General features: G+C 41.9%; 2 protein-coding genes across 2 annotated transcripts in view; both read right to left on the reverse strand.

Moving 5' to 3' along the window:
* Positions 1 to 1,314: 1,314 nt before the first annotated feature.
* On the reverse strand, positions 1,315 to 14,627 carry LOC135887730 (natural killer cells antigen CD94-like). The gene is made up of 7 exons (XM_065415501.1): positions 14,559 to 14,627; positions 11,281 to 11,386; positions 7,182 to 7,280; positions 6,308 to 6,430; positions 2,779 to 2,927; positions 2,073 to 2,176; positions 1,315 to 1,477 (listed from the first exon to the last, which is right to left on the reverse strand). The coding sequence occupies exons 1-7, from the start codon at positions 14,625 to 14,627 to the stop codon at positions 1,315 to 1,317; spliced, it is 813 nt and encodes a 270-aa protein (XP_065271573.1).
* Positions 14,628 to 17,572: 2,945 nt separating this feature from the next.
* LOC135887813 (killer cell lectin-like receptor 2) overlaps positions 17,573 to 22,461 on the reverse strand; it is a 94,623-nt gene continuing 89,734 nt past the window's right edge. Inside the window, 1 exon segment of the mRNA XM_065415619.1 lies at positions 17,573 to 17,684. Within this exon segment, the coding sequence (XP_065271691.1) occupies positions 17,573 to 17,684 (112 nt within the window).

The raw sequence follows: 22,461 nt of genomic DNA on the forward strand, positions 1-22,461 counted from the left end.
TCCGGTTTGGCCAATGTACATGGCAGAGGGGCATTGCTGGCACATAGCAATGAATAAGGACTGGGAATGGCTGAGCCATTACAAACATTGAATCTATCTCCCCTTGTAAGTATTCTCACACTTCTTATCAAACTGTCTGTACTGGGCTATCTTGATTATCACTTCAAATGTTTTTTTTCTCTTACTTAATTGGCCTCTCAGAGTTGGTAAGACAACTCCCACCTGTTCATGTTCTCTGTATGTGTGTATATGTATCTCCTGAATATATGTTCCATTCTATATGCATCTGATGAAGTGGGCTGTAGCCCACGAAAGCTTATGCACTAATAAATTTGTTAGTCTCTAAGGTGCCACAAGTACTCCTGTTCTTTTTGCGGATACAGACTAACATGGCTGCTACTCTGAAACCTGACTGTGTCATGAGGCACAAGGATAGCTTGACCCCGAGTACAGTGTACTGGAGTTGAGGTGGTGAAGTGATGGAGAATCACTTTTGACCATGCCCAGTCCATGGAATATGATACAAAGGTGGGATCACATCTTCCAATTGTGCACTCTGTGTAACATCATCTTTAATTATCCAATGATGTCAATGAGAACTTCTACCCTGTGACTACAACAGCTCACAGCAGGGTTTCTCCGTTGCTCTCATCTTGTTCATGATGCACTTGTCGGTTTGCTTACTCATTTGAGAAGCTGAGGGGGCGAGTGGGTGGGACAGGTGGTTTTGCCTTTGCTCTTTTGGCCCCAAAGACATGGATATTGAATCCACAAAATATCCATTTCAGTCCATTCCACATCGTTTTAAAAAACACCTTCAAACTATTTTCCCCAAAAGGAATATTTAGTCTGATCAACGTTATCCTCATATCTGAATTTATTCATCATGGCTTTTATTCTGCGATTGAATTAAATGCAATAAAGTAAAAAGAAATCATAAAAGGTGGCAACTAAATCACATTTTTTTCAATTTTCAACCATTTATTGAAAAACAACTATTTTAATCAGATAATGGTTTAATTACCATTTTACAATAAATTATCACTGAACTGGTAAAAGGAAAAAGAGAGCAGCTTGGCCTGTTGGGAGGGCTCTGACAGGCTGTGGGTATCCAAAAAACGTGTGGTTTATCAGATTTATTTTTGTTATGAGAGGCCAATCCCAGCTCCTTTTGACACAGACTCATGAACAACGTATGATCTCAGCAAAGCATATTATAACTTTACAATTTAAACACAGCCTTTGAAGAGGAAAAGATGACAGAGTTAGTATTTATTGGGGGATATTTGTCGCTGGGTTTGGGATGCCCAGATTTTATGATTTCCATGATCTATCTTCTCCGGATACTTCAGACTGTGGCACAAGAACTGGCAGCTGACAAATGTAGCGCTTTGTATCTTTGCAGTCATCAGAGAAGAGTTCTCTGCCTCTGACGACTGCACAGTCACCATCAACATATCCTTTATTTACTGCAAACCTATGATAGAAAAAATGTTATTTCCAGCCGTTGTAGTTATATCTATGTCACTACCTTATTTTTTCAAGGGCAAAAATGTCTAATCTGAACACTGTGGTAGATACCATCAACAAATAATTTTAATAATAATGAAACAATTGTGGAGAAGCAGATTATTAAATTTGGCATTTATGAATGCAATGAATAACTGCATTGAATAGAGTCAGGAGTAGTGCATCACATGCTGTGCAAACTTTTCACTTAACTGCCAGTGCACTTCAGTCATGACACACAACCTCTTTTCTACATCTTTTATTTTTTTTTTATTTTTTTTTTTTTGAGTCCTACTCCACTCAGGTGTTCCAATGCACTTTATTCTTTACCTGCAGCTCCCCCTTCCCTTCAACTTTTGGTGTTTCATCACCTATGGAGTTTGGTCAATACATCTCAACTTCACTGGCAACATCTTCTGCTGACTTTGGCCTTCAGTATTCTAAAAATATATTCCAGTGATGACATGTTGCTCCTTACTATTTCATTCTCGGTTTCTCTCCCTTATAGCACTGTAAATGCACTTCTTGGAAATTAGAAGTTTCTAGTTGTGTCTGGAACTTACTGGTCAGTGGAGAAAGCTGTGCCATTCCCCCACATCCAGAGTCTGTCAGTCTTGTCACGTAATAATCCTATCCAGTGAGAAGTTGCCAGCGGATTTATGAAATCCTGTAGAAGGACCAAGCCAATTCATGCAATTACATTCCTTTCCCTGCTCATTTCATGGTTTTATGCATATCAGATATCTGCTCATTTCATTAGTGTATGGATATCAGGTACAGTGATGTGGTTAACAGGTCCCTAGATGAAGAGGCAGCCTCATGGTTGAGCAACTCTACTCGCCAGACTGATCACATTCCTCATCATCTCCAAGAATGTTTGCTATAGATTTTCTAGAAATGGTGAAAGAATTCTCTGTGGATTAATCTCTATTGACTCTCTTGTGTGGAGGACAATACCTCCCCTAGATCGCCTGGAGCAATTTATGGTTGTTGTTTTTACCACAGGAATAGCTGTACTTTGAATAGGAGAAGTACAGGGGACATTGAGGTTTTGCCTTTCAACAGGGGCATTTTAATTTAATTTAGGGTTCAGATATGGCTCTAATGCTGGGGAGAGAAGAGGAGGAGCAAGGTAATTAGCCGTCAAGAAAAAAAAATCTTAAAATGCCAAACGAAGCCTAATCTAATTTTCTGCAATCTTCTTTTCACGGACAAATCTTTATTGGGAGTTCTGACTATGCCACTCTCCAAAAGAGGAAGATACTCTACCAGCTCTTGTTTGCTTTCTATCTGAAGGAGTCTGGAGCCATGAGAAGAGCAGGCCTTTAGACTCTCCAGCCATGGTTTGTATTCAGTAGAAAAGAGGTAACATTTCTCTCCATGTTGAAACCAATGTTCTGGGCAAAGAGACTTCCATCCTTAAAAAGAAAATACAATTTATGTTTCCTCTATCGCTGTTACCCTTGTCTTCCCTCCCCAATTCCCTCTGCTTGACTGTTTAATCCACTTATTGTGTTTTGCCTGTATTAAGTTTGTCATCTCTCTCATGTAAGAACTGTCTCTTATGTTGTGCTTGTACAACATCTAATATAATGAAGGCCCATATCTGATTGAGGCCTCTAGATGTCCCTTTATTAGAAGTATTAAGTTAAAATTGTAATAATAGATTTTCTGTTGTAGTTTGATTTCGAGTCAAGTGCTTCACAAACCATCTGGAGACTCACAAGCACTGACACGGTTGCTGGCATTCTGAAGCTGGCATGAGAATTCTTGTGCCATAGCAAATAGACTAATTGTTATTGAACCTGTATCACTTTCCTTTTATACACAAATCATGTTTGTTTGTTTTTCCCCAGGGGAATGTTTTGGATTCTATACATCAAGTCCGTCTGCTATTGTAATTAATTGGCTGTTTCTTTGTCAGTAATGATTGAGCAGAATTCTTGCACAATGGATAAAATTAAGTGATGATGTGCAAGTGAGGCTTAGACTCCATTTATCACTCAGTTACTGATGTGCAAGTGTCAGGAAATCTAGGATGGTTTAACCTACATGCTGAGAAGTACCAGAGATGGAAAATGTTAAAGTGGGAGGTTGACTAGTTTATCTTACAGCTTCTTAACAGATGACTACAGTGGCAACAGAGGAGGAAGAAAAACCAGCTGGTCTGCAGAGAGAAGACTTGCTGTTGGCCACCTCAGGCAGTAGATAGTGCTCAGCCCCCCAGCCAGGTCCCCCATCCATCATGGTCAAGAACTGGTATGAGGTACTGCCAAGAGGAGGTGAGGAGCAGACCCCAATGGCTTAGGAAGAAAAAACACCTGCCCTCAAGGCTGAGAAACTCATGGCCAACACATGCAAGAGGAGGAGGCATTGGATGGTGGTGACCAGGGACTCTCGTCTCATGGGAACAGAGGCATGTATCTGCTGATCTGACATGATGTCCTGGGAAATGTTCTGCCTTCCTGGAGCTCATGTCCAAGATGTTACAGAAAGGTTGCCAAGGCTCATCCATCTTTCTGATCACTTCCCCATGCTGTTTCATCCACATGGGCACTAATGATACTGACAGGTATGGCCCTGAGCAGATCAGCAGTGACTACAGGGCTCTGGGAGAAAGGGTGAAGGAGTGAGGGGTGCAGGTTATGTTCTTGTCCATCCTCCCTGTTGAGGGTAAGGGGACAGGCAGGGATGCATGCATCCTGGAGATAAATGAATGGCTGTGAATGTCAATGGGAAGGCTTTGACTTCCTTGACCATGGGATGTTGTTCCACAGAAAATGTCTCCTGGGAAGAGATGGGGTCCATCTGACCAAGAAGGGGAAGAGCATCTCTGTACAGGGACTAGCCAACAAAGTGAGGAGGGCTTCAAACTAGGTTCAAAGGAGGCAGGTGACAAAAGCCCACAGGTAGGTATAAAAAAGGGTGACCTTAACATAAGGCTAAATATTTGGAGGGGAGGGCTGGAAAGTTACTATAGTATCATCATAGGAGCAATAAAATGTATAACAATGGGAGAATCGAATCAAAATTTTAGATATCTGTATACAAATGTACAGGAATGGATGGGCGAGGTTCTGTGGCCTGCAATGTGCAGGAGGTCAGACTAGATGATCACGATGGTCCCTTCTGACCTTAAAGTCTGTGTGTCTATAAATGTAAGGAGTATGGGGAATAACCAATGAGAATGGGAAGTATTAGTATGTATTAGTTTTATACCTAAATTGGCATCACAGAGACTTAGTGGGATAAATCTCATGACTAGAATATTGGTATAGAGGGTAACAGGTTGTTCAGGAAAGACAGGCAGGGAGAAAAAAGGAAAGAGTTGTCTCATTATAAATCAAGAGTATATACACTTGTTCTGAGATCCAGAAGAAGGTGAGAGGTAGATAAGTTGAAAGTCTCCGGGTGAACATAAAAGGGGAAAAAAAACACAAGAATCGCACAAGAGGGGGTCTACTATAGACCACCAACTAAGGAAGAGGAATTTAATTTTAATTTAATAATGGAGATATCCTATCTCCTAGAACTGGAAGGGACCTTGAAAGGTCATTGAGTCCAGCCCCCTGCCTTCACTAGCAGGACCAAGTACTGATTTTGCTCCAGATCCCTAAGTTGCCCCCTCAAGGATTGAACTCACAACCCTGGATTTAGCAGGCCAATGCTCAAACCACTGAGCTATCCCTCCCCCGAGAAGGCATTTCTAGAACAAGTAACAGAAATATCCAAAACAAGTAACCTGGTGGTAATGGGGAACTTTAACTACCAAACATCCACTGGAAAAGTAATATGGCAAAACACAGACTATGCTTGGAATGTATTAGAGATAACTTTTTATTTCAGAAGGTGGAGGCAGCAACTGGGTGGCAGCCATTTTATATTTGATTCTGACTAACAGGGAGGAACAGGTTGCGAAAAAGGGTAATATCATTCTTGGGTGTATTAACAGGAGTGTTGTATATAAGTCACAGGAAGTAACTGTGCTGCTTTACTTAGCACTGGTGAGCCCTCAACTGGAGTCCTGAGTCCATTTCTGGCTGCCACACTTTAAAAAGGATGTGGACATATTAAAGAGAGTCCAGAGGAGAGCAAGAAAAATGATCAAAGGTTTAGAAAAGATTGAAAAGACTGGGCATGTTTAACCTAGAGATAGGAAGACTGAGTGGGGACCTGATAACAGTCTTCAGATATGCTAAGGGCTGTTATAAAAAGGGTGGTGATCAACTGATTTTCATGTTCACTGAAGATAGGGCAAGAACTCATCAATTTAGTCTGCACTAAGGGAAATTTAGGTTGGATATTAGGAAATACTTGCCAACTCTAAGGATAACTCTGGAATATGCTTCCAAGGGAGGTTGTGGAATCCCTGTCTTTGGAGGTTCTTAAGAGCAGGTTGGACAAACGCTTGTCAGGGGGGATGGTCTACATTTATTTGACCCTGCCTCAGTGCAGGTGGCTGGACTAAATGACTTCTCAAAGTCCCTTCCAGCTCTACATTTCTGATTCTATTATTATTATTGTTCCCTCATGTTAACTATTTTTTCTTGCTATACTCCTTTCCGGTTGCCTTTCAGCATGTGAGTTAAACCAACTGAGCTTCCTTTACATTTCCTCAAGACTCACTTCTGACTTTTGCAGTGAGTGCAAATTTCTGGTAAATAAGAATAAAAAGAATTGGAATCTAGTTAACCCAAAATGTCATAAACTGCTATTCATCAGTGAAGCAACAATGTTGGGGATTTAATTTGAAATGATTTTAGTCTAAAGTTACAGCACATACAAGAAAAAATGTTGCCCTTTTGAAGGCAATCCTTCCTGTTCAAAACCTTTGGCAGGTTTCCATTCTTACCTGGGATAATTTCCTGAAACTGGTTCAGGTTTTCCTGCTGTTTACATGGTATTTGGGAGATCTGAAAAACTTAAAGCCAAAATAATATAAACAATATGATGTACCACTTAAAAGTAAATTGCAGCCCAGTTTTACAGATCAATATATTATGCCTTATAGGGACAAAAAGGGCCAAGTTCTACCTGCAGTTATGCCATCAGGCAGAATGTCTATTATATTGTAATAACAGCAAATTATAATGTTACATGTAACATGACAGGTATTTTTTCCTTGTTAAAAGTAATCTTAAAAATAAAGATTTTGAACTTAGTAGCACCCTCAAAAACTGTGTGGCTAAAAATCTTGACTTTGTAAGGATTCACAGAAAAGAGCAATTGAAAACATCCCGATTTCCAACATCTATGTTGAACACAGGTTTGAAGTGACCTCTAAGCAGAAAAATGCCGCTATGCCCCTTCTGGCTTTTGGGTCATGTGGCTAATTGGAGCTGTTTTTTCTAGGCGGTCGTCAGTTGCAGTTGTCCCTGGAAACCCTGCAAAGGGAGTGGTTCCAGAGCACAGAGGACAAGCCAGTGGAAGTGCTGCTATCACCATGGATTTGGGAGTGTGGGGGAGAAAATATGAAATAACCCAGCTGGTGCCCCTGCCCTGCCCCCTAAAGCCATAATTAGGCATCTGAATAAGTGGCCTGATTTTCAGAAGAGCTAATCATTTGCAGCTCTTCACTGACTTACACCCCATGAGATTTACTCTCCAGCAGTTACACAAGGAGTACACCAGTACAGAGCCTGTCTCTCAATATCTACTTTGCACGTGCTTACCATTGGCAGCCAAGACACCCACTGCTATCAGCAAAGCCAAGCAGAAGATCCCCAAAATCCCTGCTATGACCCCCCATGCAGAAGCTGGAGCAGAAGAATCTGAGAGAGAGAAAAGGGAGAAGTACAGAATTATGTGGGGAGGAGGGAGAGGAACGTTTTTAAGCCCTAAACCAGGCATAAGCCCTAGAGATATATTTTTATTACTATTGCAACAATGCTTTTTTTCTGTCTCTGCTCTTATTGTAAAGTGCTATGGAATTTAAGAATGAAGATAATAATTAAGTTGTATAGAATTTGAGAAGGGTTTATGAAAACTATACTTTATACGTCTATAGAATTTAACAGAGAATGAGATCTTCACTGAAATATTTTGCCATCTTATAGCAACAATACAATTCTCTACCAATTACATTCTGTAGAATGGTTTAAAAAAACCCGAACAGCATAAATGTTCTAATTTTCTCTTAAATTGTTTCAGATTTATCCACAAGAGTGGCCTGTTCTGCTTTCCAGTCCTATTCTCTGTGTTAATGAAATGCAGCTTGACCACACACATGTATCCATTCACCTCCCCCTACCCTCACCCCTATTCAGCTGAGTCAGAACAGGTCATCAGAACTCTCAAACTATGGAATGAAAACTCTTTCCACGCTCAAGGTTATACGGGTCAGGATGCCTGGATAGCAGGATCTAGCTCTAGAGAGGCCATAGTAAGGAGGCAGACTGTATTACATGGGACCTGATGACAACAGAACAGTGTCCTGGAGTCCTAGCAGAACACCATTAAAGTATATTTCTTCCACCTTAGCACTTATATGGAGCTTTTCAACCGTAGTACTTAAAAAAGGTGGGAAAGTTTTATCCTCCTTTTACAGATGGAGAAATTGAAACAGAGAGGTGAAATGTTTTTCCCAGGCTTACCAAGGGAGTGAATACAACCCAGTGATCCTGGCTGTCAGTTTGAAGCCCTGTGCAGTGTACCAAACTGCATCTATCAGCAATTTGTGAAAGAGGGGAAGCATTATATTGAACTCACAATCCTGGATTTAGCAGGCCAACGCCTGGGGGAAGGGATAGCTCAGTGGTTTGAGCATTGGCCTGCTAAACCTAGGGTTGTAAATTCAATCCTTGACGGGGGAACTGGGATAAAAATCTGTCTGGGGATTGCTCCTGCTTTGAGCAGGGGGTTGGATTAGATGACCTCCTGAGGTCCCTTCCAACCCTGATATTCTATGATGATATTCATTCACTGCTAGTATCATGTACATTCATGAAGGTGGGGTAAGGAAAAGGAGGCTCAGAACAAAGGGTTCTAGGAAGAACAAAAAGGGCTCCCCCTTCCCTCTTGGAAGTTCCACCATCAAGGGCACCTTAAAACAGCATTAAGGGCTCAGCTGTGCCTTTTAGGAACTGCCTTGTGTTGGGCCAGTATGGAAACTCCTGCTGGGTGGGGATTGTGTCTCCTGGGGAACAGTCCCTCCCCAAACTCTCAAGTGTGCAAGGGGAGAGCACACACTACAGCATCTTATAGGATAGTGGAGCTGGTCTCCTGAATTACATAGTACGGGAGGAAGCTAGATAAGGCCACAGCTGTATCTCCCTCACCATGGGGTGGCCAAAGCCTCAGTGCATTCTACGAGGGAGCAATCCCTGCACCTGGGAAGAAAATGCCTGGCCTCTGCGGTTGGGGGTAGAAGGCACTCCTGGCACCCACCGCTCTCCTCCCCTCAAACATTCATATAGTGGCTGAGAACCATCTGGCCCCAATTCTCCCATATTACATACATTCAGAATTACCTTTATATCTTAATATGAAGAATGTGCAAGGAGGCCAGGTGGATAATGCCTGTGGGCATCTCAGCCATTGAATGTCTTGATGTTGGATATTTAAGTCTTGAATCATTATGCAGAGTTTTGCTTTTAATGTTCTCATACAGTTTAAGGTAACGTTAGACAGATAAACAGCAGTAAATATGGAGTCAGCAGCAAGTAGCATATAGTACCTTTGCTCTGGGAGTTCATAGTCCTTTCTCTCCTCTCCTGCGCAGAAGCATTGTTGCATTTCAGCCCCGTATAGGTCACAACCTCTTCGTTTTCTTCTGTCACAACCTCTTCGTTTCCTTCTAGTGAATTATGGCATAGAAATAGTGAATTCCATTCAATGCACTGACAAGGTAGATGGATCTTATTAAAATCCAATGGAGCTATGAGACTACCACTGCAGTACATAAGGCATGGCAGGACTTTTGTATGAAAAGGTTTTGTCCCACAGTACAATGGTCTGCAGTAGCCTGTCAATGTACTGGGATCAACCAACATCTGTGAATTCAGCACATGCATCTTATCACCTTTTTTCCAATATCAGACTCCTCTTTATAGTCCTACCCAAACTGTTAACTTACACTGAAAGTTGTTCAAGTGACTAATATAACGCTTTGTACATACAATAAATAAATCACGAAAATTAGAGTTAAAAAAGCTAAGCATTAAAAGTTATGGAAATCTCCAGCTAAGATAACATATCTACTCGATTACCCTTGTGACTCATGCATTCTGCTAATGAAAAACTTGAAATGTAAAATTTCACTTTAAATACTTCAAAACAAATTGAACTGTGATCTACAAAACATATTTATAAACTCATTCAACATATCCAGGTCTATTTCCTTGATTTAAAGCCTGCTCCTGCTCCCATTGAAGTCAATAGCTGTACTCCAATTAACTTCAGTGGAAATAGGCCACTAGGTATTACGCTCTTTTAAATGGAGATCATGTTTTATTTCTGTTTTTTTAAAAAGCATTTTAAATGTCATCTTCTCTAAAACTAATTGCTTAACTTCTTGAATGCTCAGGAAATCCTCCGCTGGACAGAAATGATTTTAAGGCTCTGGGATGGTAAATAAGGATCAGGAATGACTTCATGATGTTGACTATTACAATCAGGCAAAGCAGAAAGAAAATGGTATTTTATTTGGGTATGAGTAGGTTTCAGAAGGGAGAGTAGAATTCAGCGGTCACCTCCTTTAATTCTCCCACAACAAGGCATGACAAAGAGACAACGTCTCCTTGAATATGGGGCAAATCAACAACATCCATTGACAAGGAATGGTTTGCGATAACACAACTGCTAGGCAGCAGTTCTGCAGAAAAGGACCTAGGGGTTACAGTGGATGAGAAGCTGGATATGAGTCAACAGTGTGCCCTTGTTGCCAAGAAGGCTAATGGCATTTTGGGCTGTATAAGTAGGAGCATTGCCAGCAGATTGAGGGACGTGATCATTCCCCTCTATTCAGCATTGGTGAGGCCTCATCTGGAGTACTGTGTCCAGTTTTGGGCCCCACACTACAAGAAGGATGTGGAAAAATTGGAAACAGTCCAGCGGAGGGCAACAAAAATGATTAGGGGGCTGGAGCACATGACTTATGAGGAGAGGCTGAAGGGAACTGCGATTACTTAGTGTGCAGAAGAGAAGAATGAGGGGGGATTTGATAGCTGCTTTCAACTACCTGAAAGGGGGTTCCAAAGAAGAGGGATCTAGACTGTTCTCAGTGGTAGCAGATGACAGAACAAGGAGTAATGGTCTCAAGTTGCAGTGGGGGAGGTTTAGGTTGGATATTAGGAAAAACTTTTTCACTAGGAGGGTGATGAAGCACTGGAATGAGTTACTTAGGGAGGTGGTAGAATCTCCTTCCTTAGCGGTTTTTAAGGTCAGGCTTGACAAAACCCTGGCTGGGATGATTTAGTTGGGGATTAGGTCCTGCTTTGAGCAGGGGGTTGGACTAGATGACCTCCTGAGGTCCCTTCCAACCCTGGTATTCTATGATTCTATGAATCACAGAACTGTGTTCCAGGGCTCCAGAGATACAATAACTTTTGCTTCCCATGCCCAGAATACTGTGTACCATTGTAGGGTCATTTCAATGCTTGATAGATATTAACAAATTACTAAAATATCTGTGCCTGGCACTGAAGAAAAAGTTAAAAATATAAGTAGATACAGTCAGATACATTGTGTACAGCTCAAGGAAGAGATTTAACATGGAAAATAAAATATCAGTAATAGCAGATATGTTTTCAGATGCTTACAAACATACCACACCTTTGTCCCTGGTGTTCTTAGGTGTCTTTTTCTTCTTCTGCTTGGAAGGAGTTTGAAATTTCAGGTCTACATAGGTCACTGCCTGCTCACTCATTTCTGGTGCATTCTGGGATAGAAAGGTTGGATTGAGTAAACTGAGATGTACAATGGGATCTGATGTAAACTGTTACTTAGGTTAAGGAACTACAGCAATTGTAATGCTCTCACAGCAGAATAAACTGGGGGATGTGGGTTGGAAGAGCCAAGCCTCCCTCTCACTGCACCAGGAATGTGGCACATAGTTCTGGGTGCGGGACACCTTAATACACACTGGCAAACTAGATGGATTCAGAAAAGAAAAACAAACAAACAAATAAAATCCTGGCGGGACAGATTCAGGAGAAAGAGTATAAAAGACAAAGCTACGATTTCATGTGCTCTGGCAGTGGAGGGAGGCTGGACACAATCTGGCTCCTAATACTGGAGAACTCGATAGTATCAGGAAGAGTTAGCTCTGCCAGTAGCAAAAGAACCCCCGGTGAGTCAATTTGAGGGTAATGAGAGGACTGGATGGTGACCCTCTCCTCCTACTGACAGGGATGGCTGTGCTGGGGGAAATGCTTACAGCACATGTCAAATGTACAACATTACAAGGGGTGTCCCTCTCTGCTCTCCCCTTTAGGTTTCTAGAGACTCTGGGTCTGATTCGCCACTTGTTTTATACCATTGTAATGCCATTGACTTTAATGGGGCTTTTGCTCCTAAATCATTCAGGGACTTTAGAAAACACCACCCCTAGGTGCCTATATATGGATTTTGGAGAACGTTAGGCTCCAGTGCTCCAAGTACTGCCACTTGAGTGACGCACCTCCTCCACTTGCTCCTCCCTTTGAGTAATATCCTTTAGCATAACATACATTGAGTTTCAGTATAGACAGAATCATGGGGTGATATTCTGCTCAGAGACAGTCTTGTATACATCTGGAATAATTCCATGGAAGTCAGTGGGAGTTACTTTAAATTTACATGGTCCAAATGTGGCCATGGTGCAGAAAATCATAGAAGTCAAGGTGTCTTTCCTAACTTTATGTTATTTAATTGATCCTGTGGGAGTCTGTGACAAGGGTAAAACAACATTGTGGAGTGGTCAAAGGGATCCACGACTATCACATGACAGGTCAGAAAGAGGAAGCTGAGTCCAGAGGAGTCACAGGGCCAGGGGGTCCCTCTTCCTGACTGGCTGAGGCAGGGAAACCTCTGGGGATTATGACCAATGTTTTCAGCTGAGGGTGTTTTATTTTGTTTTTGTTCCCATTTTGTTTGTTTGTATTGTTTTAAATAATAAAGAAGGGCATGAAAAGGGACTTGGGCCTGGAGATTGCTTTCCTTCCCTGGCTGGTGAAACAGAGGCCTCCCCCACACCACACACATGGTCAATGTAGGAGTGTAATATCAATCACAGAGTGAGGTTTATACTTTCATACCATTAATGTAGGATTCTGTCTAATGCTTTATCCAGTCTAATATTAAATGTTTCTTGCAGAGGGATTTCCACCCCCTACCTTGGGAAAATTTTGTTTGTCTTAACTCCCTCCCTGTACACCTACATCTACAACCTCACACCACCCCAATCACCCATTTCTCTCCTTGATGTTGAAACACTTTCAATATTTCTAGACGGTTATCATGCATCCCCTTTTAGTCATGGTTTGAACAACGTTTCTTACACACTTTTAGATCTTAAGTCTTTCTTTATAAGTCAATCCCTTCAGCCTCATTAATAAAGTGCATGTCTTGACTCTGAATTCCTTCCAAACTGCTCACCACTTTCTGCTTTTTTATTTTGTTATAAGTCATGTTATAAATCCTTGGGACAGGGTCCATGGTCAAAATATTCAAAAACGGGTGGTAAAAATTAGGTTTCTCAGTCTAAGCAGCCTGATTTTAAAAAGCACTGAACAGCCAGTAGGTCTTATAGATTTCAGAGGGGGCTGAGAGATGCTCAGTATTTTTGAATATAAATCAGTTTTTCAGGTGACTAGATATGGATATAAGAGGCTAAGTTGAGGCACCCATTTTTGAAAATCTTGGCCCACCTTCCCTATGTTCGATACAGCAAGGTACATAGTAGGTGTTCAACAAATAAGTAATAAAATACTAATAATAGTGACAGGTTTCAGAGTGGTAGCCATGTTACTCTGTATCAGCAAAAAGAACAGGAGTACTTGTGGCACCTTAGAGACTTACAAATTTATTTGAGCATAACCTTCCATGGGCTAAAACCCACTTCATTGGATGCATGCAGTGGAAAATACAGTAGGAAGATATATATACACAGAGGACATGAAAAAATGCTCTGTGTATATATATCTTCCTACTGTATGTTCCACTGAATGCATCCGATGAAGTGGGTTTTAGCCCACAAAAGCTTATGCTCAAATATATTTGTTAGTCTCTAAGGTGCCACTAATAATAGTGTATAAAAATGGAAGTGAACAGAAGAGAGTGCAGAATTCTAGGTATGCTCTCATCAGTGCCATAGAGAAAGAGACTGTCCTATAACTCAGTGCATCTACCTATCCACAAAATGTTATTACCATTTTTGCTAAACTACTGCATTGCAAGCACATATTTAATCTGTTTTCCATTTATCACTATCACTGAGTAGCAAAGTTTTGGATTATTACACCAGACGTAATAGTTTTAATTTTATTTTCTGCTCATTTTGCTAAACTTTCCAAATTGCTTCAGGTTATCTATCTGATCTTGTTTGTGTTTGCAACACCCGTCCATTTAGTACCATCTGAGAATACATCACATTAATTTACATTACATTATCAGGTTATTTAGACCAGCTTCCAGAATATTTATAAAGATAAAGATCCTGCCACTCAGTCCACTTCTAATTATCATTACCCTTGGTTCACAGTACTTCAACTTCATGTCTTCTCCAGCTTATGTTGATCTTGTAGATTTGGTGAATACAGTTATAAAGTCTACATACTAGACCAGAGTTGAATAAAATACAAATATATCAAATTCTAACACTGGGTTTGCCTGAGATAATAAATCCTTTCTGAGTCTCTTACTAAAAATAATGATAAAATGGTATTTTATTCCATTCTGTCTCTACAATATTTTTCTTCTGACTAAAATTTAACAAAGTTTTCAGATATATGTCCATTTCAGGAGAACTAATCACTCATTTTTTGAATTATACAAAAGCAATAAATTATATACCTCTTATAACAGCTATATACTTTACCAATGAAAGCCCATGAAGGATGTGGAGATTATACTTTGGTAGCTCTTTCACAGGAGGCTGGAGTGCAGGAACTAGACTTTGAAGTGCCATCAATGTGCTTCATGAAAATCCTTTGAAGATGGAGAGAGACAGTCTGGGGTCACCCTGTCACTGCCTTGTAGGAGATGGACAACAGGAGCTGAGAGGGGAAGAATTATTCACTCTGCAATGCTCCATCTGAAACTGCACAGGAAGTTCTCACTCTGCTAGTTTGAAGTGCGCTGCGCCCGCACAAAGCGCTCACGGGATCTTCTCTCTTTGTAGTTTTACGCAAGGCCTAAGGTGTTACATTTAACCTGCTTGAGGTCAGTTAAATATTGAATTTATTAAACAAGGTTGCCTAAGCAACAATTGATCAGCTAGTCTCTAAGCACTTCTTAAACCACATGCAAGATTTGTCTGTCAGTAAACTCAGAGTAACTCCCTATTTATACTGATTTAAATAAGATCAGAGTCTAGCCCATGGTCTTTGTTCACGTTCCCTACTTGCCTTACGAGGGAGGCAAATTTATTCCATTGGAGACTTGAGTGCTCTTCCTGGTTCTCCCACGGATTTCCTGACCACAGTCAAGCCACTTCCCCTTTCTGGAACATGGGGTGGGATGAAGTGGTTTAGGTACAAGAAGAACAATCCCCAGTCTTTGCCTGAATCATAATCAAACATTTGTCTATTATCTCTTTTCTGTATCCTGTTCCCAATTTTTCTCTCTCATTTTTCCATGAGTGAAGTTTACACCAAGACTTAATTTGGGCTACAGTTTCTTACATTTCAGTATTTACACCTGTGTTACCGTTGCCTCAGTGGGTCACAGCTAAGGATGCCAAATTCAGGACAAATTGCTGAGAAATAGGGCAGACTCATCCAAAACTGGTGATTATTCTACAACCTGATAGTCATGCCTGACCAACCTGATTGCCTTCTATGATGATATCCACTGGCTTTGTGGATATGGGGAAAGTGGTGGATGTGATATATCTTGACTTTAGCAAAGCTTTTGATACGGCCTCCCACAGTATTATTGCCAGAAAGTTAAAGAAGTATGGATTGGATGAATGGACTATAAGGTGGATAGAAAACTGGCTAGATTATCGGGCTCAATGGGTAGTGATCAAAGGCTCAATGTCTAGTTGGCAGCCAGTATCAAGCGGAGTACCCCAGTGGTCGGTCCTGGGGCTGGTTTTGTTCAACATCTTTATTAATGATCTGGATGATGGGATGAATTGCACCCTCAGCAAGTTCGCAGATGACACTAAGCTGGGGGGAGAGGTAGATATGCTGGAGGGTAGAGATAGGGTCCAGAGTGACCTAGACAAATTGGAGGATTGGGCCAAAAGAAATCTGATGAGGTTCAACAAGGACAAGTGCAGAGTCCTGCACTTAGGAAGGAAGAATCCCATGCACTGCTACAGGCTGGGGACCGACTGGCTAAGCAGCAGTTCTGCAGAAAAGGACCTGGGGGTTACAGTGGACGAGAAGCTGCATATGAGTCAGCAGTGTGCCCTTGTTGCCAAGAAGGCTAATGGCATATCGGGCTGTATTAGAAGGAGCATTGCCAGCAGATCGAGGGAAGTAATTATTCCCCTCTATTCGGCACTGGTGAGGCCACATCTGGAGTACTGCATCCAGTTTTGGTCCCCCCACTGCAGAAAGGATATGGACAAATTGGAGAGAATCCAGAGGAGGGCAACAAAAATTATCAGGGGCCTGGGCACATGACTTACGAGGAGAGGCTGAGGGAACTGGGCTTGTTTAGTCTTCAGAAAAGAAATGTGAGGTGAGATTTGATAGCAGCCTTCAAGTATCTGTGGGGGTGTTCCAAAGAGGATGGAGCTTGGCTGTTCTCAGTGGTGGCAGATGGCAGAACAAGGAGCAATGTTCTCAAGTTGCAGTGGGGGAGGTCTAGGTTGGATATTAAGAAACACAATTTCATTAGGAGGGCGGTCAAGCACTGTAATGGGTTGCCTAGGGAGGTAGTGGAATCTCCATTCTTAGAGGTTTTTAAGGCCCGGCTTGACAAAGTCCTATCTGGGATGATTTAGTTGGGGTTGGTCCTGATTTGAGCAGGGGATTGGACTAGATGACCTCCTGAGGTCTCTTCCAACCCTAATCTTCTATGATACTATTATACGAAGCCGGTAACAAAAGTAAACTTTTGTCTCACCACACTGGTTAACCAGAAGTTAAAAATGCAGTCTCCTTAGGCACCCCAGCCCTTGCTTCATCACACAGATACTGGACTTTATGATGAGTAGTTGTAAAAAACCAATTGCATCATATACCGTGTCCTTTCGATCCCAAGAGATCGGCCACTTAGCCAGGTCAATATATCACTTAGATCTTACGCAATAATCATGCTGATGCCAATCCTTTAGCAACTAAAAACTAAAGGTTTAATAATAAAAAAAGAAGAGAGTTACAAATGGTTAATAGATAATATACATACAAATGATATTTTTAGTCTTTATAGATCAGGATCATAGCAGTGATGGAATAAACTGCGATCTTGCAAAAGTCTCTCTGGAATTACCCAAACAGGTCATCAGTCCATGTTCAAAGCTTCCTTGTCAGAAATCCAGGCCGGAGAAATGAAGCACAAAATGAAGATGAAATTACATCTAAGTAGGTTTTCCATGTGTCTGTTTAATAATTAAGGTTAGGATTTTCAAAGGAGAATAAGGGAGTTAGGTGCCTAAACACTGCTGAAGTTCAGTGGGATTTGGACATGTAACTCCCATAAATTCCTTTGAAAAAAAACAGCCTAAGAAATCTGCTTTTTTTTTTTAATTTCAGGTTATATTACAACAGACTTGACCTCACCCCATCCCACACCCCAGACCCTTTTGCTGCCTCTGGCACTGAGTGGGAGGCAAGGAGATGATTAAATGAAGGTCCTGACCCACATCGTCACACACATTACTGAGCTCAGGCCAGTGGAATCTCCTCCCACTATTGGTTTCATGCCAGCTTTATATAAATGTACAGGGAACTGAACAGGTTCACACTGTGGCTTACACATCAATGGAGAGAGCTGTGCTGTCCTCCCATAACCAGGGCCCACCTGCTCCATTATGGGATAATCCAATCCAGTAAGAGGAATAATCCAGTGTTTTAGAGGCAATCCTGTAAGAAACAAATACAAAAGAAATAAAAGGAAAAGATAAAAAAAATCCATCTTTCATCCTCCTTCTCTGTCCTTTCCATGGCTGTACGGCTGTGAGGGAAGGGAATGTGAAGCTTGTGCTGAGGCATTTACGGAGACTAGTTGTCTCATTATTATTACTATTTATTTGCATTATGGGCTCACCTAAAGGACCCATTCAGGACTGGGGCTCTGTTGTGCACTGGACAAGAACAAAATCAGGATGAAAACAAATACTGAAATATCAGAATTTCCCAAGAGATGGAAATCCTGTTTTCCAACCAGCTCTGTTAGGCACATTCTAGTGAGTTAATAGTGCAGCTCTAAAGCCAGGAGGGGTAAGGTGTTGATAATTCCCTTGTTTTACTGTCACACAACATTAAACAGCTAATAATTGTGGATTAGGATCTGTGTGGCATTATGGCAGGCCTACATTCAATATAAAGGACCATCATAAATACTTTTAAACTTTTTGTTAAAACACATTAATGAAAAAGCCAAAACAAAATGAGTGAAAACATTTGAAACTTAGAAGATATATAAAATTTATTTTATTTTATTTTTTAAATTTCGCTCAAAGAGATTTTTTCAAGGTAAAATGTCTTGCTTGCTTGTTCTTTATATGTTGTTAAAAGCCCTAGTTGGGAAAGAGAGGGGTAGTTACGGGTGGCAGCTTTTATTTTGCTGTAGCTGAAGTCTGATCCTACTTCTTCCCAAGAGGAAATAAGAAAAACTCACAGACAGGGAATAAGGAAAGAACAGTGAAGATAAGGGGATGCAGCATCTGTCTCTGTGTCATCATCACTTGCAGTTTAGTTCCTGGAAAAAAAATATCAGGAATGTCACACAATTCGCACAACTGTATTAGCCACATTAAGATCTGGCAAAATGTTTCAAGGATCAGGCTAACTGGTTGTTTATTGACTATCATCTTTTGTTTGTTTGTTACAGCAGTTATGCAAGGGTAAGTCTGTCCTGGCAAGCTCACCCAGACGCTTATTAGGTAGAAGGCAAAAAGAGAAAGGTAGACAAGAGGTAGAAGAAAGTACAGATGGAGGAGGAAATTAACACACTAGGGATGGGGTAACAGCGGAAACATTAGGTTCACATTCCAGGCCTTCCTGAGCATTTAGCCGAACTCCATGAAGGTGGTGATGTAATGCGTTTGCATTTTCTCCCCAGTTTGGCTAGGGCGTATTGTAGGTTATGATATTAATGCAGTGTTAAAATTAGGAAGGTACATTAATATTCCTGAGGACCTGGAAGAATAAGAATAATAGTTAATAACTCTTATTCTTCTTTCTCTTCACTTCCTCTATTTGGGGTCATTTACTTTTATAGCCTTCTTCCAAATTCATGATTGTACACTTTACTGTTGTGCCAGTTGGTTTCCCTAAGGTCCACTGATATCTGGTCTATGTTCTGAAACTTTGTTTGCTCTCTTGGTTGTGTTCCATCCACTATCATTGCAAATATGACTCTCAGATCTCTGTTGGATATGTCCATATCAACAAAGTGTAGCCTCTCTCAACTTGTCTTCAGTTGTGGCAACCCACATAAGGCCCTCACAATCTCATTTTGTTTCCTATCATGGAAAGTCCAACCATTTGACCATCTCAACAGTTTTATTTCTGGAGAACATACTGATTTCCTTTCTTGTGGCTGGCCATGTCTGTGTTCTGCACATGAGAATGAGTCTAATTACACTTTTATACACTCCATCTTTTAACTTTATTGGAATCCTTTAGTCACAGAGAACTGGGGTCAGAGCTCAGTATTTGCATCATGCAGCTTTGGTAAGATATTGGACATCACTCAGGAGGGCACCATTGTCAGCAATCATCGATCTTGGGTATTTAAATTCTTTCACTCTATGTTTTTTGCCTGTGATATCCTTTATGATGCTCCTCTCCCTCAGTGATCAAATCCCCAGTCTTACCAATGTTTACTCCAAGTTCTGCCTGCTCAAAACTGTGCTGCCATTTGTCACCGGGTGGGCCGCCCCTGCTGCCCCGGCTGGCTGCTGGTCAGTCTCAGTCAAGGATTTTTTATTTTTTATAACAAAGGTTAATCAAACAAACAGAACACAATCTTAAGTAAATACCTCACCACCACCACCACCCAGACTTCACCCCCCACCCGCCCGCTCACCCGTCCTAGGGGTTTATGGCACTCCAGCTCCTGGCAGCTTCCTAGCCTCAGCCAGCTCTGCTCAGGGCCGGCTCCAGGCACCAGCCAACCAAGCACGTGCTTGGGGCGGCACCTGGTAAGGGGCAGCCAATCTTGGGGTGGCGGGGGACAGCGCGGGGCGGCGCTCGGTGGGGGGGGGTTCCGGCGGCACAGCGCTCGGCGGGGGGTGTTCGGCGGCGCGGCGCTCCGCGGGGAGGGGTTCAGCAGCGCGGCGCTCGGCGGGGGGTGTTTGGCGGTGCTCCGCGCGGGGGGGTGGGGGGAGTTTGGCAGCGCGGTGCTCGGGGATGTTCGGCGGAGCGCCGCTCGGTGGGGGGGGGGGTTTGGCGGCGCGGCACTCGGTGGGGGGTGTTCGGCGGGGTGGGGCGGTGCTGGGGGGTGTGTGTTACGGCAGGGCGGTGGTTTTTTTTGCTACTTGGGGCAGCAAAAAAGTTCGAGCCGGCCCTGGCTCTGCTCCCCACCTTGCAGCAGCTGCAAGGTTGCTTCCCAGAGCCCCTCCCCATTTGCTCCAGAGACTCACCACAGGAGTTAGCTCCATTCCAGTGTGGCCTGTGCTGCTCAGGCTTCAGACTGCCTCAATCCTTCCTCCTCAGCTGCCTACTTGCAACTTTTTATAGGCCCAGGTGTGGCCCAGCCCTCTTTAATTAGCTGCATTATGCTCACCTGCTCCAGGCCAGGGAAGCTGGGCTCAGTCTGCCCTGTGACATCATTGTTCAAAGTTGGTTTGCGGGGTCTCACAATCTTCTGCCTGTATCACTAAGCCAAAAGCGAACAACACATTCCAAGGCAGCTCCCTTAGTAGATTCTCATTAATCACACCCAAGACAATGGCAAACAAAAAAGGTCTCAGCACTGACCCCTGGTACAGTCCAAATTTTACTGGAAATTCTCTGCTGTAGCCCCATTTGGTTTTGATTATGGTAGTCACATACATATCCTAGATAAGACAGACATAGTCTTCTGGCACACCTCTCTATCACAAACTCCACAAACTAATTCTCTTGGCACTTGATCGTATGCCTTCTCCAAGTCCACAAAGACCATGCCCAGTTGCTGTCTCGTTTCTCTGAATTACTCCATGAGGTTTCATAGAGGAAATACGGCATCAATTATACTCCTTTCTGGCATAAATTCATAGTGACCCATTCAAATTTCAGCTGTTCCACACATCTTTTCAATAATCTCCCATACTTTTATAGCATGTGAAGTCATCGTAAATGGGTGATAATTAGCACATACAGTAATAACTTCTTTATGTTTAAAAATGGGCCACACAAAGTTTTTACACCATTCATTTGGCATTTTCTTTTTCTTAAGACTATCACTGAACAGATTTGTAAAATACTTGACACCTTCCTTTCCCAATGACTTCAACACATCCGCCAGTACTTCAACTGCCCAGGTTCTTCCTCTCCTTTTTCACTTGCCTAAGTAACTCTACAACCTCTTCCTCCTGTATGCAATCTATCACACTCCATTTGGCTTACATTTTCTTAATTCCTCCCTTGGGTTCTCCTCATTCATCACTCTTTCAAAATAATCACTCCAAAGTTTATTGATTGCTTCACCTTTTTTTTGTAATATAAGCAAATTCGTCCTTCGTCATTTTCTTCGTTGCCATAGTGAATTTGTAGGTGATCTTTTCTCCCTCACATTCTCCTCATCAGTTATATAGCCTGTCACAAGCCAAATTTTTGACTATCACAACACTTCTTTTAGCCTCTTTATTTTTGCCTCCCTACACACTGCTCAAGCCACTGACCTGCCATTTCTTAAAGGTTATCTTTTTCCTCTCAACTGATTCTTTAACTTGAGGATTCTACCATCACGATTCCCTTCTTATCCTTTTGGCACTGGTTTCATCACTCCTAGGACTTTGTGTTACCACAAAATAAAATATTACCATTTTCAGTAATATTAACTTTAATTTGTAACAGTTATCCTCCACCCATTCCTCTGTGTAATCAGGAAGACTACATATTACTTCTTGTTTAAAGATGTTTTTCATTCCCATCTTTAAGTTTCCACCACTTGGGCCTTTCCAGCACCCAGGAATTCAGATGTTTCCAAGGTCTCTGCATTCTGAAGTCCATAAGAAAAAGTCTGTGCTGGTTCACAAATCTCTCACTGGGTATTATCTTATTCTTCATTATTGGTTATCTATCACATTGTTGAAAATAAATCAGTTTCGGACTTGTCCTCCACTGGCATTAGTTATGAGGTGGCATTCCGTCTTCTGAAAGTGCATGTTTGCAGTCACTACATCCAGTGCCAGACAAGTCTGTAGGACCATTGCTTCCTTGGAGTTTATGGTTCATTCAATGCCTTGCCCCCCATGGACTGTTTCATATACAGTCTTTGCAGTTCCAATATCTACATTTAGATCTGCTCTGATAATTCTCATTGGGTGGTTTGTTTCCAGTAAGGCATAACAGCTAATCAGAAAACTCCTCCTTTACCTTTTGATGCTCTCCCAACTGTGGTTCATGTCCACTTACTATATGGACAGTTACCTTTTCCCAACACAGTTTAAAAATCATCAGTTGGTCCAACCTTCTGGTAACCTTTATC

This window comes from Emys orbicularis, chromosome 1 (assembly GCF_028017835.1).
Source record: "Emys orbicularis isolate rEmyOrb1 chromosome 1, rEmyOrb1.hap1, whole genome shotgun sequence".
In the NCBI taxonomy this organism is placed as follows: Eukaryota; Metazoa; Chordata; order Testudines; family Emydidae; genus Emys; species Emys orbicularis.

Coding starts and splice junctions, on each gene's coding strand:
- LOC135887730 (XM_065415501.1), bottom strand. CDS start 14,627: ATGAAGCACATTGATGGCACTTCAAAGTCTAGTTCCTGCACTCCAGCC. Junction 7,281..11,280: donor TAAGAACACCAGGGACAAAG/GTGTGGTATGTT, acceptor TCTCTCTCTCAG/ATTCTTCTGCTCCAGCTTCT. Junction 6,431..7,181: donor GGGTGTCTTGGCTGCCAATG/GTAAGCACGTGC, acceptor TTTGGCTTTAAG/TTTTTCAGATCTCCCAAATA.